General features: G+C 37.6%; 1 protein-coding gene across 2 annotated transcripts; it reads left to right on the top strand.

Moving 5' to 3' along the window:
* The first annotated feature begins 4,042 nt into the window (after positions 1-4,042).
* Positions 4,043-16,807, top strand: cdhr5b (cadherin-related family member 5b). Of its 2 annotated transcripts, XM_046858878.1 has the most exons (15): positions 4,043-4,196; positions 4,973-5,142; positions 5,324-5,386; positions 5,507-5,596; positions 5,739-5,825; positions 5,975-6,076; positions 8,657-8,839; positions 9,082-9,172; positions 9,296-9,393; positions 10,044-10,250; positions 11,697-11,810; positions 11,892-11,958; positions 12,310-12,561; positions 13,450-13,625; positions 15,429-16,807. In XM_046858878.1, exons 1-15 carry the CDS (start codon positions 4,118-4,120, stop codon positions 15,918-15,920), a joined length of 2,271 nt encoding a protein of 756 aa, XP_046714834.1. In that variant the 5' UTR covers positions 4,043-4,117; the 3' UTR covers positions 15,921-16,807. The 2 variants fall into 2 exon arrangements, with proteins under 2 accessions (XP_046714834.1, XP_046714835.1); XM_046858879.1 differs by lacking the exon at positions 12,310-12,561.
* The last annotated feature ends 563 nt before the right edge of the window (positions 16,808-17,370 follow it).

The following is a 17,370-nucleotide window of genomic DNA, read 5'->3' as shown; positions in this document are numbered from 1 at the left end:
CATGCTCGCTTTGTGCACAGAAGCATTGACATGCTGGAACAGCTTTGGGCTTAGAAGTTAAAGTGAATGCAAAATCTTATTATACCGCATCCAAAGTCGTCCTATTCAGATGTGTGCCTCCAGCTATTTGGTAACAGTTTGGAGAAGAACCACATATGGTAGGAAAGGTCAGGTGTCCCCATACTCTTTTCTATATAGTGCATATCCAGAATGTATATATTTTTTGTAAAGCTGCTTTATTACAAGTGCTGCACAACTCAAACTGAACTGGATTGAATGAAATCTTCCAATGTTGAAGCTATGAGTCACCAATAATACCTGATTATGCTGATTATTTCAATCAATACACTAGAAAGCAATTCTGTCTTACATCATGTGAGTTTTGTTCTTTCTCTTGCAAGAAAAAACACATACAATGGGTCTTTCCAGAAAGTAGTGAAATGGTCAGTCTACTGTTTGAACTGATTGCCTCACTGCATTGATTTTCCATTACAAATTGGACTATTAAATAATAATGTGAAATCTCATCCATCAATTAAGGAAGTATGTACAGATAACGATATGTAACTGTATTAGCATGAGCACACAAAGCTACCTATTACCCCCTGCAAGCTAACACCATAGTAAACAAGCATAATGACTAATGTAAATAAGTACAGCCATAAAGGACAGGGTATGGCATGCCTTTATTTCCTCCAATCAATAATTTCTTTGGGTACAAAAAGTGCTTGGAGCAAACGGCACAACACGATAGTTCTTCTGCTGCAAGTGTATCACAGCAAGTGGATTATCCTGTAGGTGAGTTGGACAGTTGTGTCTCCTGGTTAAGTTCACCGTTCTTATCTGATCTAATACATGAAATAATTTGAAAAAGCAGCTCTGGGATGTTAGATCTTCCTTCTGTTTGTGTTTCTTGCAGGTTCTGCCATGCCTTACCTCTTGAGCTTAGTGCAGGTTGTCCTGTTATCAGTACTTCTCTTCCAGTACACGGCCACATTCCCATCAGGGAACAGGTAAGAAGCCTTGTCTTACATAGGCTTGTTTTTGGACTGCAGATTTCCTCTCCCCCTTTTTATTCCCCCTCCAAGCCTTGTTTTTCTTCTGTTCTTTGCTTATATGAAATCGTAGACCTTTCACATATTCAGTTTGTATTTACTTCAGATTCTAATCACTGATCTTTCCTTCTTTCTTTAATACTGAGTACATTTTGTTGTTTTTCATTTTCAGGAATGGGGAAATTGATGAGAGCTTCATAAGCTGGGACAGTCCTTCCTGCAGAAGATGTTTGTTTCCAAGAGAGAGCACACCTGCAGATGAATCTCCTGCAGATGATAGAGGGTGTGACGCATCTTTTTAAAAAATTTTTGCCCACACATATGCAGAGCATCAGTAATTATTTATTTCTCTTATTTTAGAATGTGCCAAAATGTTTTTGCTTAAGTCAAAGAAAAATATTGTGAAATTTTGTGATTTGAATGAAATGTTAAATAGTGATAATCATTTTAAAAGGGTCTTAAGCTTTGGGAAATCTAAGTATTTCAGCTGAATGTGGAAAGCCAGGGCAGATTTTGAACTCGCAAAGGTTTCATAGCCATAGGTTTCAAGTTGTTCATGTGGTTGGATGTTATTTTGTGACACGTTGCGTTTAGGTTCAGAGGATTCGAATTACAGACCAGACAGTTAGGAGATCTTGAGTTTACCAGCCGCCATGCTGAGCTGCTAAAATCCAAAGCCAAGCAGTCTTCCCTCTGCTCCTTCCTTCGCCGCATGCAGAACAGTAAGAAGAGGTAAGTCTGCGCTGCATGAATTCTTTACACCTTTCTCTCAATTTTTGCCTATGGACTTCATTAGTGTCCCACTAGAAAATTTGTTCTCATGGTATTCAAATGTCAACTCTACTGTGGTTTTTTTTTTACAGTGGATTCACTGGGGACACGGAGCACATGAACACACTAATGAAGCAATACATGTGTGCCAACTTGTATCAGTGACGCACTAACCCTCTCATATACAACACAACCGAACATATACAGGCAATAAATCGATTTTATTTAAAGAGCGATTGATTATTTATGATTGCATGGGTTACACTGCTTTACTGCCTCACAAGTATTCCACTTTTCGCCACAAAAAAAAATTTATTAAACTCTGTCAGAAATCTGTCACCTTACAATGAAGATGTAATAAAATGAGAGATATGAAACCATAGTCTTCTGTGTTACTTTGTGTTCTTTGTAGGCAAAGATAAAAATAGAATCATGCAAATGACCCTAAAGGACTAATCAATCTACGCTAGATAATACTACGGAAAAAATCTGTGTGTGCTGTTGTTTTTCTGCACATGATGCAAAGAAAAAAATAAAAACTTCCATCTAAATATATCAATCCCACTGTGTGGTTTCCTTTTTATATGTGCTGCAAAAGTAACAGCATCTAATAGTTTGAACATTATGCAGGTTTACTAGGTCCAGGTTTTTGTACAACACCACGAGTCATACAACTCGTGAACTGCACCATGTAGTTTCATTACTCATTAATGATCATTTATGATGTCTATATTTGTTTATTCAGATACGTGGGGTGGTACGCTGGTGCCATGGGTAGTGTTGCCATCTCAAAGATCCATGGTCCCTGCTTAGTTATCATATTCAAGATTTAAGATTTTGATTCAAGATTTTGAATTAATTAAATTAATTAAAGAAAATAAGAAAAGATATGGGAAAATATATTATAGAAGATAACCTATATCAAGTATTATAGAAGATATATATCATATCAAGTGTTACATTTATTAATTTATTCCTAATATACAAGCCAGGGGTGTCTGTGGCAAGGAAAAACTCCCAGAGATGATATGAGGAAGGAAACTTGAGAGGAACCAGGCTCAAAAGGGAACCCATCCTCATTTAGGTAATTTAGATACAAAATTCCCTTCTGTAACTGTGCACTATATGTGTGATAGAAGGGTATCTGCAAGAGTGAAAGGGAAAGTTTATAGGACTGTGGTGAGACCTGCGATGTTGTATGGTTTAGAGATAGTGGCATTGAGTAAAAGACAGGAGGTGGAGCTGGAGGTAGCAGAGCTGAAGATGTTGAGGTTTTTGTTGGGTGTGACGACGATGGACAGGATTAGAAACGAGTGTGTTAGAGGGACAGCGCATATAGGATGTTTTGGGGACAAAGTGTAAGAGGGCTGATTAAGATGGTTTGGACATGTTTAGGGGAGGGACATGGGGTATATCGGTAGGAGAATGCTGAGGATAGAGCCACCAGAAAGAAAGAAAACAGGAAGACCAAGAAAGAGGTTTATGGATGTGGTGAGGGAAGACATGCAGGTAGTTGGTTTGAAAGAGGCAGATGTAGAGGACAGAGTAGTATGAAGACAGATGATCCGCTGTGGTGACCCCTAATGGGAGCGGCCGAAAGAAGAAGAGGAAGAAGAAGAAGAAGAACTGTGCAGTATATATAGTATAATAAAATCATCCCATCCAGTTAAATTGTTAAACTAGTTAAATTAAACATGTATAATAATGGATCTGGATGTAAATAAACTGCTACATAAAGGCATAATATATTTTCCCTGTTGAAGTATTACACAACGATGTGTTATAACCAGTTAAAATATGTTATTCAGTGCTTGTGCCAGAGTGGTACAGTGAGTATATATTGCTCTAGAGACACTTCTGCATTTCACAGCCCGTAACATGCAGAGGAGAAACATATACCAGATAAAAGGATAATGTAAATTCCTTATTTATTACTATATCCTACCCCCTAGAATAGTGGAGGTAATAATCTCAAATACACCCCGTAAACACCCTGTGACTGTTGTATTCCTTGGAGCATTCTGTCTTGCAGTGACCATGTAACCCCTAAAAGCTTGAGGTAAACAACTGGTCTTTGTCACCAGTTTGTGAACGGAACATATAAATTCTGTCCACACTGACAGGGAGTTTATGTAGGGATGAAAGTCCAATACAGTCAGCTTTTTATGACCAATAAAGCCAGATAACGTCCCATCTCAAAGGTTGGGTCTGAAGCTTGCTTTCTCTCATCGTTTCAACATGTTTAAAGTGTTGTTGAAAGAGCATCTGATTGAGCAGAGACTTCCTGAGCAATGGATCTAAATCATCTTAAATTGGTCCAAATCATTTTCTTTATGCTGGCAGTGTTCACCATCAACACTACTGGTCAAAGTAAGTGTGGTGTTGTCTATTATCTGGTTCTGCTATACAGTACAGTTTTCTAAGAAAATAAAGCTTGGTGTGAGGTTTTGGATATATATATATATATATATATATATATATATATATATATATATATATATATATATATATATATATCCATTCAAAAGCGTAGATAGTAAGCTTGTATACAGTGTATATGAAGGTAACAAATTAAATTAAATCTGTAATGGGTTTGGCTTCACTTGTCTACTTTACAGGAATGACAAATCAATACATATTATTCTGACTGATCATCATTATTCTATGATCATAGAAACTGGTATTGTGAGCGATGCTGTCAAAATGTTACTGACTCCCCAAAAAGGGTTTAATTGTATAATTACAATTGTATAATTGTAATCAATAAATCATATGCTATAAATCTTGAATTAATGATTAAACACTTTAGGGAAATTTTTGGTTAGACATCCTATTCTGTCAGTATCATTAAAACAGGCTGTATTTGTTTTTATTAATCTCTCCAGTGCAGTTGGAGAGAACTGTAAAATGTGTACCAAAATAAATTGAGGCAAATTGCATGAAAACTTTTTTCTTTGCCCCAGTATGTTAACCAGCTGTACATTTAGAGTAGGTCATGTGAATGTTCCACAATGATGAAAAATACACTAAAACCAATGGTGTAAATAGACTTCTTAATTAATTTGCAGATTATGTTTTTGTGTACGTCAAGAGAAATAAAAATGATTCTGATTTGAACGTGAAGCAACTTTGTCCTTTTCCTTCAGTTTGCTCAGCACCAATCGCAGTGAATTTTCCGGAAAACAACAATATTAATGCTACAGTTGCCACAATAAGAATTGACGAAGGAGTCCGACTTAGTATTACAGCAAATCCTGATAATGCCTTCGGAATAAATGGCAATTTGCTCGTGGCAAAGAAAATACTTGACTATGAGGTAATTATTCTTTTACAGGGTGATCTTTTGTGTGATTTTTGTGTACTGGGATTATACTGAGAGCTTGATTATAAGAAAATAAAACTTTCACTTTAGTCCTTTTTTTTTTTTTACTTGTACTTGTTTATGCCAGCTATACATTTCTGTACATTTTTATTTTTAAATATATTTTTTTCCTCAGAGCCTGCCTGAGGGTGGTGGCCTAAGTGTTAGCATACTGTGTGAGAAGGATGGGGCAAGTCAGGTTAGCTTGATTTGTGTTGATTATGTGTCAAGCCCTTTTTTTATATAAAGTTTGCTGTTTTTAATACACAGTACTCAATACAATGTATACTGCATTTTCTATTTTACTATTCCTTTGCAGCTAAGCATACGGGTATTTGTGAATGTGGAAAATATCAATGACAACGCTCCATTTTTTAGCCAGAATCCATTTTTTCTGCAAGTTGCTGAGGTAGACCTAATATCATGCTCAAGTTTCAAAGGACACACACCTTTATTACATTCTTATTATGACTCAAACCTGATAAGAATTTAGTTTTAGTGAAGAAAATGATGTGTTCTTGTCACTAATGTAATTTATGATGTCTTACAAGCTAACGAAAATCAATACATCTGTGGACAAAATTGAGGCTACAGACCTCGATGGAGATCGGCTGTATTACAGTTTAATAGCTCCATTGGTAAGTCTTAGGCTTGCATGTTTTCTGTAAACATACCTTAAAATACTGCCACTGTTCAAAGTACAGATGAGTTTATGAGCACTTTCTTTTTCCTTTGCATTCCTCATTCTCTCTCTCTCTCTCTCTCTCTCTCTCTTTCAATCATACAGGACGAATTTGGGCTGCAGGCAGACAGTAACCCAATAATTCTGGTGAAGAAGGTTTTGGATTATGATACTGTTAAAGAAGTCACTCTTGTACTCTTTGCTCAGGTAAATAATATCATTATTCCTAACTGCTAGAAGACATTTAATTACTTATGGTTTTACATATATATATATATATATATATATATATATATATATATATATATATATATATATATATATATATATATATATATATATATATATATATATATATATATATAAACAGTTGCATGTTTGTCACACCTTAAAGTTTCAGATCATCAAACTAATATAAATATTAGTAAAAGATAGCACAAGTGAACACAACATGCTGTATTTAAATGAAGGTTTTTATTACTGAGGGAAAACAAAACCCAAAAATACATGGCCCTGTGTGAAAAAGTGTTTGAGCCATTCACAAATGGTCAGAGCCATTATTCACAAATGACAAAAACATGAAACAGTGGAGAACCTTCCCAGGAGTGACCAGCCGACCAAAATTAATCCAAGAGCACAGCGACGACTCATCCAAGAGGCCACAAAAGACCCCACAACAACATCCAAAGAACTGCAGGCCTCACTTGCCTCAGTTAAGGTCAGTGTTCATGACTCCACCACAAGAAAGAGACTGAGCAAAAAATGGTCTGCATGGCAGAGTTCCGAAACGAAAACTGCTGCTGAGCAAAAAGAACATAAAGGCTCATCTCAGTTTTGCCAGAAAACATCTTGATGATCCTAAGACTTTTGGGAAAATACTCTGTGGACTGACAAAACAAAAGTAAAGATTTTTTGGAAGGTGTTTCAAAAATTCCATTATGTCTGGCTTGAAAGTAACCCCGCATTTCAGAAAAAGAACATCATACCAACACTAAAATCTGGTGGTGGTAGTGTGATGGTCTGGGGCTGTTTTGCTGCTTCAGGACCTGGAAGACTTGCTGTGATAAATGGAACCATAAATTCTACTGTTTACCAAAAAATGATCCATAACTCAACAGAAAGAAAAACAAAATGAAGACTTTGGAGTGGCCTAGTCAAAGTCCTGACCTGAATCCTATTGAGATGCTGTGGCATGACCTTAAAAAGGCAGTTCATGCTCGAAAACCATCCAATGTAGCTAAATTACAACAATTCTGCATAGATGAGTGAGCCAAAATTCTTCCATATCACATGGTCCTAAGTATTCAGACCCTTCAGTATTTAGTAGAAGCACCATTTTGATCTAATACAGCCATGAGTCTTTTTGGGAAAGATGTTTTCACACCTGGATTTGGAGATTCTCTGCCATTCCTCCTTGCAGATCCTCTCCAGTTCTGTCAGGTTGGATGGTAAACGTTGGTAGACAGCCATTTTTAGGTCTTTCCAAAGATGCTCAATTAGTCAGGGCTCTGGCTGGGACAGTCACGGTGTTGTTGTGAAGCCGCTCCTTTGTTATTTTAGCTGTGTGCTTAGAGTCATTGTTTTGTTGGAAGGTAAACCTTCAGCCCAGTCTGAGGTCCAGAGCACTCTGGAGAAGGTTTTCTTCCAGTATATCCCTGTACTTGGCCGCATTCATCTTTCCCTCGATTGCAACCAGTCGTCCTGTCCCTGCAGCTGAAAAACACCCCCACAGCATGATGCTGCCATCCCCATGCTTCACTGTTGGGACTGTATTGGACAGGTGATGAGCAGTGCCTGGTTTTCTCCACACATACCACTTGGAATTAAGGCCAAAAAGTTCTATCTTGGTCTCATCAGACCAGAGAATCTTATTTCTCACCATCTTGGAGTCTTTCAGGTGTTTTTTAGCAAACTGCATGCAGGCTTTCATGTGTGTTGCACTGAGTAGAGGCTTCCGTCGGGTCACTCTGCCATAAAGCCCCAACTGGTGGAGGGCTGCAGTGATGGTTGACTTTCTACAACTTTCTCCCATCTCCTGACTGCATTTCTGGAGCTCAGCCATAGTGATCTTTGGGTTCTTCTTTACCTCTTTTACCAAGGCTCTTCTCCGATAGCTCAGTTTGGCCGGACGGCCAGCTCTAGGAAGGGTTTTGGTCGTCCCAAACGTCTTCCATTTAAGGATTTTGGAGGCCACTCCATAAGAAACCTTAGGAACCTTAAGTGCAGCAGAAATTTTTTTGTAACCTTGGCCAGATCTGTGCCTTGCCACAATTCTGTCCCTGAGCTCTTCAGGCAGTTCCTTAGACAGTTCCTTATTTGCTCTGACATGCATTGTGATCTGTAAGGTCTTATATAGACAGGTGTGTGGCTTTCCTAATCAGGTCCAATCAGTATAATCAAACACAGCTGGACTCAAATAAAGGTGTAGAACCATCTCAAGGATGATCAGAAGAAATGGATAGCACCTGAGTTAAATATATGAGTGTCACAGCAAAGGGTCTGAATACTTAGGACCATGTGATATTTCAGTTTTTCTTTTTTTTAATAAATCTGCAAAAATGTCAACTATTCTGTGTTTTTATGTCAATATGGGGTGCTATGTGTACATTTTTGAGGGAAAGAAATGAACTTAAATGATTTTAGCAAATGGCTGCAATATAACAAAGAGTGAAAAATTTAAGGGGGTCTGAATACTTTCCATACCCACTGTATATAGATACATATTCATTATTTCATGTTATCATTTTCATGTTTATTCATTATATCATGGATCTTGTGACTTTTCAGGACACGCCCCTATCTTCAACATTGACACCTTCACATACGGCCTCTACCACTGTTGTTGTCACTATCGTAGACATCAATAATCGACCCCCATGGTTCCAGCCCTGCATAGAGGCCACTGTTGGTATAACCAAAATCTGTGTTACCTCCGGATACACAGGGAATGTCAATTTAAATGAACAAATGGTGTGTACTCTGCTTTCACCACAGACTCTGTTTATGCTATGAGATCGCAATACATGATCCAGTTAGATAAGATGTAGCAATAAAATATGTTCATATATTCATCCATAATGGCTAATGTCATGCCTCAGACTAGCAGGCATGCTAATGTTATCCACCTAATTAAAACCTACTGATAGAATGTAATCTGTACTGCCATTGTCTGTCCTCATGATTAAATGGTAATAGTCTTTTCTTAATCACAGGCTGGTGCACTGACCCTGAATCCTGGTCCACTGCATGCTATTGATGGAGACAAAGGAAGGAATGACCCAATCAGATACACAATTATTGGAGGTTAGACAAAATTGCAGCATTGTAAAATTAATTGAACTCTCTACATTGTTCCAATTCCTCTCATGTGCACACCAGCTTTAAACCCTGTTTGAGAATTTACACTAATTTTCAGTCTCTAAACAGGAAATGTGAATGAAACATTCGTTATTGATCAAAACAGTGGGAATATTACAATGCAGAAGCCAGTGGGTGTAGCAGGGTCCATCATACTGACAGTCATGGTAAGTAACACCCTAAGTTAATTAAAACTTTACATATAATAACCGATGATACACACCTGACCATTAAACTCAAACATGGTTTATCCACAAAAACTTGAAAGCACATAGATGTTAGGATGTTTTTGAATGGTGTAGAATTACAATTTCTATTCAGTGGCTATTAGAAACTCAAACCTGGTCCAACATGTCAATTCACACTGACCTCAACCCCACTGAACAGCTTTGAGATGAATTTGAATGCTGACCGAATCCTAATCTTCTTGCACAAATATCAGTGCCTGATCTTACTAATGCTCTTGCAGCTGAAAGATCACAAATACTTACAGCAAAAATGTCTTCCCAATAGTCTGATGGTTATTATAAGATCAAAGTTAGAACTGTAATCTGAAATTGGATTCTCAACAAGCCTATGGGTGTGATTAAACAGGGGCCCCATGTATTTCTGGCCATATATATTTTATATAAAATGCTTGAAACTTGTCACATGTCCTTTACAGCACAGCAAAAATCTGGAGCACAGAGAGATAAAGGACTTGCTCTAGAACCCAAGAGTGGCAGATAGATTGCCGATGCCGTGGCTTGTATATACAACAGAAAAAATGTGAACTGAATCATATGTGTTGCTTGTATCTCTATTATCCACTTTGTAGGCATATGAGTTGGAGAACCCTGACCAGTTTGCCACCACAACTGTCGCACTTCAAGTAGTGATAAGTAGCAAGCACCCACCGCAGTTCGTCAAGCCTGAATATGTGGGCTTCATCTCAGAGGACGCAGGAATCGGCAGCCTAGTGCTAGAAAGCAAGTCCAGTAAAATACCTTTACAGGTTCGGGCCACAGATGCAGACTTCTCGGATGTAAGTCTTAAATTTATGTTTGACATTTTTCTGCTGCTATGTGTAACCTGGTGCAGCTGCATTGCATGCCAAGCCTTTGTAATATCATAGTTTGAAATGTAGCAGCTACATTCTTAGTGGAGCTGTAAGATAAGAGTTACACAGTGTGAGCTAATAACTGAGAAACTCAAGTACTCAAATACTATTATTCGAATGCTGAATAGTATACTAGTTTTAGATGTAGACACTGTTAGAATCTGGGATACCAAATGTAAATGTTGTTTAAGTTGAATTTTTGCTACTTTTGGAACTTTTCAGGTCACTCGAACTTAATAAAAGTTGTCTCTCTTGCATGAAATATACTGTTAGATTAGTTGCAAATAGTTGCGAAGATTCGAGTCGTTTATTATCACAGATTTTTGCTCTGTTAACACCATGTGAACACGCACACAAATGTTTTTGATGCTGAATGTGAAGCAGCTGGCATTAAAATCATCACCTCCATTTCAGAGGCCTCCCCGAAAAGGGTGGGATGCACCGGTCAGATGAAAGGAGAGAGTTTTCCCTAAATTCAGATTGAGAGTGATGGAAAAAAGGAGGATGAGATAAAAAAAAAAAAAAACAGATCAGGACCAAAGGCAGTGGTGTTACTGATCTGTCTATGGCTGCAAATAAAGATATCAGAAATGAAGTTCCTTCATTAGGTTTCCTCTATAAAAGTTTAAGGAGCTTTTCAATAAAAAAAAGAGCCGTATAGTCAAAGCTCAGGTAGGCCAAATTAAGAGGACACAGATGAGGTAATTCAGACACCTTACAGGATTATATCTCATATATTTTTTCCTTGGAAAAGAGCAGTTAATAGCATGGTCGTTATACCAGATTGTGGTATGCTTCTGGCTTTCAAGATACTGTTTTATACATTTACAAACTGAAAGTGCAGACACTGTGTTTGTCATGTACATGTGTTCTGTGTGGTTTTAGAGATTTTGTTAAAACCTAGTAGACCTGGTTAATTATATTAGCTCTAATATTAAGTGATATTGCCTCACACATGGGAGACACACGTGCTTAATAAAGATCGAACATGTTCAACTAAAAAAGTTGCTAAACTGTAAAATGGTTGATTGAATGTTGTAAGCTTTCAATATTCTATTGGAATGCTACTCTATAAAATGGCTAAAATGTCAGTCTAATAGCATAGCCTAGAGCATATGTCAAGTGGGATTGTCTTCCTACGTTTTTTTGTTTGAGGCTATGTTATTAATGTCATCCTGCCCCAAACAAAATTTATGGTCACGAGCCATTGCTGCTGCCAGGGATCCATCAGGAAGAGGTGGAAGAATTCTGGTTTGACCTTCCCATTAAGATACTTCTGCAACTCCCAGCAGGAAAAGAGGAAAGAAAACGACTGACTGAACATATTTCAAGTCAATTATACTAAGTTGTTTCATGTGGTCCTCACTGTAGGGAGTAAACCCTGAAATTAAATTCGAGGTTCCTGCAGGCAGTGACTTTAGAATCACTCCAGAGGGCTTCATAATCATGACAAGAGTTGCTTCTCCTGGCAAAGTGGACTTGCAAGTATGTATTTTACTTTGCTCAAAATGTGCAATACATTTCTTTTGTCTTCTCGGCCCATACGTGTAATTTTCTTTGTCCTAGATAAGAGTAGTTGATGCAACAAATGGTGAATCGAGCACAGCCAATCTTTCTGTAGAAGTCACTCCAGGTGAGGAGAGATAAACATCACTAGCACTTGAAAGTGCAACTTATTATCTCGCATTTATTACCTCCAATCCAGACTTAATAGTCTCTAAAGTTAAAGAGAAATCATTTTGACACACTTGAGCAGTTTTAGCTGTGGGAAGTTGCACAGTATTATGCGATTGCCGCTTGCTTGTGCTATGTTTAAGGGGAATATTTCTCTCGCTTTCTGTCCAGCCAATTCAAAACATCCACAAAATTCTCTCTATCCAATTCAAAATGACTATTGGAAATCTTAGAAAATGATATTTTAAAAGCATTTTTTGAATTGGCTGGATTGCATAGGACTTAATGAGTGTTACTGCTGTGTCCTTAGGCGTCACCACTACGGAAATGCCCACAACCGATAGTCCTACTACCACTGCCATTACAACAACACTGGCCACAAGCACTGCCCTAACCAATAATATAAGTACTGATGCCTCCACTGCCATTACTACAACCCTTGCTATAAGTACTGCCATAAACGATAACACAAGTACGGATACCATAGTCACAGTTACGGAAATCACCTCCAGACCACACACGGATACTACACACCCTGATACTACTCGCAGTTCTTACACAGGTACATGCACAGATGGAACTCACACCCTTCCACACACATCTTCTCTGCCGCACTGTGATCCACAAGCTTGATCATTTTCTGGATTCTCTCTACATCAAATCAAATATGGAATACACTGATCAGGCATAACATTATAACGTTATATCCGGTGAAGCGAATAACCCTGATTATCTCTTCATCATGGCACCTGTTAGTGGGTGGGATACATTAGGCAGCAAGTGAACATTTTGTCCTCAAAGTTGATGTGTTAGAAGCAGGAAAAATGGGCAAGCATAAGGATTTAAACGAGTTTGACAAGGCCTATATTCTGATGTCTAGACAACTGGGTCAGAGCATCTGCAGCTCATGTGGGTCTTTAGTGGTCAGTATCTATCAAAAGTGGTCCAGTCGAGGCTCATTGATGCACATAGGTAGCGAAGGCTGGCCCGTGTGATCCGATCCAACAGACGAGCTCCTGTAGCTCAAATTCAAAAATCAAAACACTCAAACTTAAACAAAAAAAAAGTTAATGCTGTTAATGCTCTACGGGTCAGGACTGTTTTAGCAGCAAAAAGGGTCCAACACTATATACGCCGGTGGTCATAAAGACCATGCCTGGTCAGTGGTCATAAAGTTATGCCTTGTCGGTGTATGTGATTGCTGCATGCTAGTGCTCTGCTTTTGCATCCACACTTGAAATTAATGGTATGATGCCTGCAATGTGAGATATAAAAATGACTGATTGCCCAATCAAAATCACCAGTTATATTAAAGTATCTGATGTTGAGTGAACTGAAAAATAAATCATACTAAAATAAACAAGGTCTTGTGCTTTGTTATCTCTGTGTTTTGTTTCTTGTGAAAAGCCCTTACATCATGCACATGTTGTGGTGGGGTTTTTTTTTCCAGACGGTTTGCCTTTGCCATCAGGTGATTTTAGGACAGAGGACATGATAGCACTGGGGGTGAGTCTGGCTATAGCGCTGCTGCTCTGCTTTGTGGTTATTGGTTTTCTGGCCTACAACCTCAGACGCTACACTGTAGACTGGAAGAAGCTGTCAGAGGTCAGCATCTTCCGCAGTTCGGTAAGTCACTTAAACCCAGAACAAGGGAATACCGAAACCTTAAAATGGATTTATGTGTATTTATTGGATCGTCATGCAGTGGTGGACAAAGAGCACATGCCCATGTATTTAAGTTGAAGTAGAGATAGACTATATAAAATATTACTCCAGTAAATGTATAACAATTGAACTGAACTATTCCTCCTTATTATTATCATGGCTATAAAGTTCCTATTCTAAGTTTTTCCACAAGGCCTTTTGCCTAATTAACTCGATTTATGTAAAAAGACTCTAATGTTACTCTTAGCACACCACATCTATTAATGATATTAATGAGTCAAAAACACTGATATGATCATGAGCCCAAACCTTCTTTTTAACTACATCAAAAAGAAATCATGCAAATAAGTCCACAGTTGTTGTGTAAAGTAAGAAATGAAAATTAAAGTTTAATTTATTCATAATTTATTTTACTCTCAAAATGTTCTGTTTGCTCTTTAACTGACGCTGAACTGTATGTAGGTGATAAATAGAACACCAAGCGACAATCAAAACAATTTCAAAACAGAGCGCACGCTTCACCCTGATTGGTGGCTTGCTACGTGTTTGACAAGTTAGGTTTTTATCCACCTATAAATAAAAAAAAAAAATGACTGATTTTTCAAAAAAATTTAATTTAATAAATAGTAAGATATTTAAAGTAAGAGTAAAAGTCGCCCCAAATGGAAATACTCCAGGATAGATATGTGAAAAAAGCTACATAAGTACACTAACAAAATACATTTACTTTGTTACTGTCCACCACTGTCATCATGTCATAATTATGTGTAAGTCTACAGTATCCAACAAAAGTAAGTCATGTTTCAGCAACCATTTTATTATATGTTCTCAAGGGAAAATACTATAAAAATGAAACTTGGATATATTTTAAAGTAGTCAATATACAGCTTGTATACAGTACAGATTTTCTGTCCTCTAAAAATAATTTAACATACAGGCATTTTTGTCAAAAAAACTGGCAAAAAAAGAGATTACATCCTAGGTAAACATGTCAAAACTGAGTCCAAAATGTCAATATTTTGGGCGACTCGTTCTTTTGGGATGAAGACCATGCAAACCAACTTGTTGGTGTGCAGCATGTGGTCTGAGCACTGACAAGCGGACCTTACACTTTTACCTGTAACCTCTACAGCAATGCTGCAGCACTCATGAATCTGTTTTTTTGAAGTCAGTTTTTGCACCTGGCACACAGCGTGAGGACTCAACTTTGATCAACCTTTGCAAGGCTTGGAAAACCTGTGTATGACAATGGCCACTGTACTGTAACCCAGTTTCATGGTGTTACCGATCTTCTTATAGCCTCGGCCATCATTGTGAAGAGCAACAATTCTAATTCTCAAATCCTCAGAGAGTCTTTGCCATTAGGTGTCATGTTGAACAAACAGTGGCCAGTATGAAAGAATTGTATTAAAAGCACCACATTTTAACTGCTGTAATACAAGATACACAAATTTGTATGGTCCTGTCAATCAAACAAAAACATGAACATGATGAATAGGACGTGTGGTTTTGCAGGGTTACACAATGTACAGTTATCACTTTTGTTGCCAGCTATTTTGAAAATAATGACTGTATGTTGATTATTTTTCAGAGGACAGTAAATCTGTACATAGCAGTACAAGCTGCACACTGACTACTCCAAAATATATCCAAGTTGCATTTCTACAGTATTGTCCCTTAAAAAGTTGTACTAAAATAGTTGCTGAAATGTAAATATTCGTGAATTAAAGCACAAATTTAAATTGGTCCTGTTGGTGTTTGCAGCTGAGTGGAGGTTCAGGTGGGCCTAAAAATGGAGTGGAGTACACCAATGAGGGCTTTCATGGTGATGAAGACACGGACAGCATGAAGTCGAAGCAGGAGGCAAAGTTGGCCATGCCACGAAGCTCGGAGCAGAACCGCAGCGTTCCGGAGGTACTGGGGACGCAGCACAGCGCTTCAGCCCTGCAGAGCAAAAACGCCGATGATAACTCGCTTTCCATAGACTCCAACAGCCAAAATGCCTCAGACAATACAGATAATGAGAAAGAGGTGAAACCCATTCTCACCAAGGAGCGGCGCATGGAAGAAGGCTACAAAGCCGTGTGGTTTAAGGAAGATATTGACCCGAATGACAAGGAGGAAGTGGTCATTTCTGACAGAGACCAAGACATCGACCATGATGATGATTATCATGATGATGATGATGATTCTATGGAGGAGGAGGAGCAAGAGGAAGAAGATGACGAGGAAGATGCTAAGTTTGCTGTATTATAGCAGGCTGTTTGTGCGGCTGGTTTTAAATATCAGTTATATTTTGATACAATTAGATTTTATTAATATAGTTTTTACTTTTTGTAGCATGTCCCCCACTCGATCATTATTTCCAATTTAATATAAAAGCATATTTTGCATAGTACAATATGTATACTACTACATTGAGATTATAGTTTTAGAAAATATGAACTGGTTAATAACGCAGAGAGTTTGAGATGGAAATACTATATGATAATAAATGTTTCGATTATGACTTACTGAACTCTGTACTTATGTAACGCACAAATATTTGCCTTAACAACCTTCCAATGTGTTTCCTTTTTTATATGAGAAGGTACACTGACGTGTAATCCAGTTAAAATACATTCCTTATCTCCAAGAAAGTGACCTTTACTCATTTTGCCTGGGAAACACGAGCTTTTATGACCTTTTATTTCGCATTGAGATTATTTCATGCGGGAACTTATGTCGAAATATTCGTAAGAATGTAATATGTGATAATAAATATGTGACAGTTTTCCAAGCACATCTGTTTTAAGCCGATGTGAAAACCTCACACTGCCTGAGACCCCATCCAGTGTATTGATGTATCATAATAATGAGTCAGATGATAAGTGAAAATTCAATTAGTTACATTTATAAACAGCAGTAAATGAAAAAGGAAATTATTCCTTAGGCAGAACAGTATGCAGTTTGAATGCCACAGTGAACACATTATTGTATAAGACTATATATTAAAAATGTTTAAAAAAAAAAAAAAAAGTAAGTAAAAACAATAACTCAAATAACTCAATCTAATAAACAGGACATTTTAAATGGTTGCCTTAATAACAAATGATGTTTGTTACAAATAGATTCCTATTAATAAAGTATTGCTACACGCTCAACAATGCCAAAAGTGTCAATTTATGATATATTTTACACTGACTGGGCATAATATTATGACCACCCGCCTAATAACCTAACCTTGAAAATGCTCTGACCCAGTCATCTAGTTAATCACAATTTAGCCCTTGTCAAACTCACTCACATCCTTACGCTTGCAAATCTTTTCTGCTTCTAACACATCAACTTTGAAGAAAAATCTTCACCTGTTGCTCCTAATGTTTTAATGTCATACTGTAATAATATGCCTGATCAATGTATATGAAGATGTGATTTTACTCGTGACCATATCTTGATCAAAAAAACATGTTCATATGCTTTCATGACCTACAAAAAAATATATAATCAAATCAAGGAAATCATGTACAACGTGACAGATGGTGTGATAGGGAGAGTAACAAAAGGCAATGCAACAAGCATCAGTGCAGTAATTGGTTCCTGTCCTCTTGTCCTTTAAGAGATAAAAGCTCTATTCATTCATGTAGTGCTCGGTCAGGCTGACCTGGCTCCTTAAAAGCCCTTTTCAGATGATGGATTAAAGAGAGTATAGAACAAAGACCATTTT

This window comes from Silurus meridionalis, chromosome 10 (genome assembly GCF_014805685.1).
Source record: "Silurus meridionalis isolate SWU-2019-XX chromosome 10, ASM1480568v1, whole genome shotgun sequence".
Lineage (NCBI taxonomy): Eukaryota > Metazoa > Chordata > Actinopteri > Siluriformes > Siluridae > Silurus > Silurus meridionalis.
This window is presented reverse-complemented; position numbering and strand designations above follow the sequence as displayed.

Bases quoted from the DNA above. Each gene is read 5' to 3' on its own strand.
- cdhr5b (XM_046858878.1), top strand. From the start codon at position 4,118: ATGGATCTAAATCATCTTAAATTGGTCCAAATCATTTTCTTTATGCTG. The intron at 5,597-5,738 runs GTAGACCTAATA...ATGTCTTACAAG, and splicing joins TTTTTCTGCAAGTTGCTGAG to CTAACGAAAATCAATACATC. The intron at 9,173-9,295 runs GTTAGACAAAAT...GTCTCTAAACAG, and splicing joins CAGATACACAATTATTGGAG to GAAATGTGAATGAAACATTC.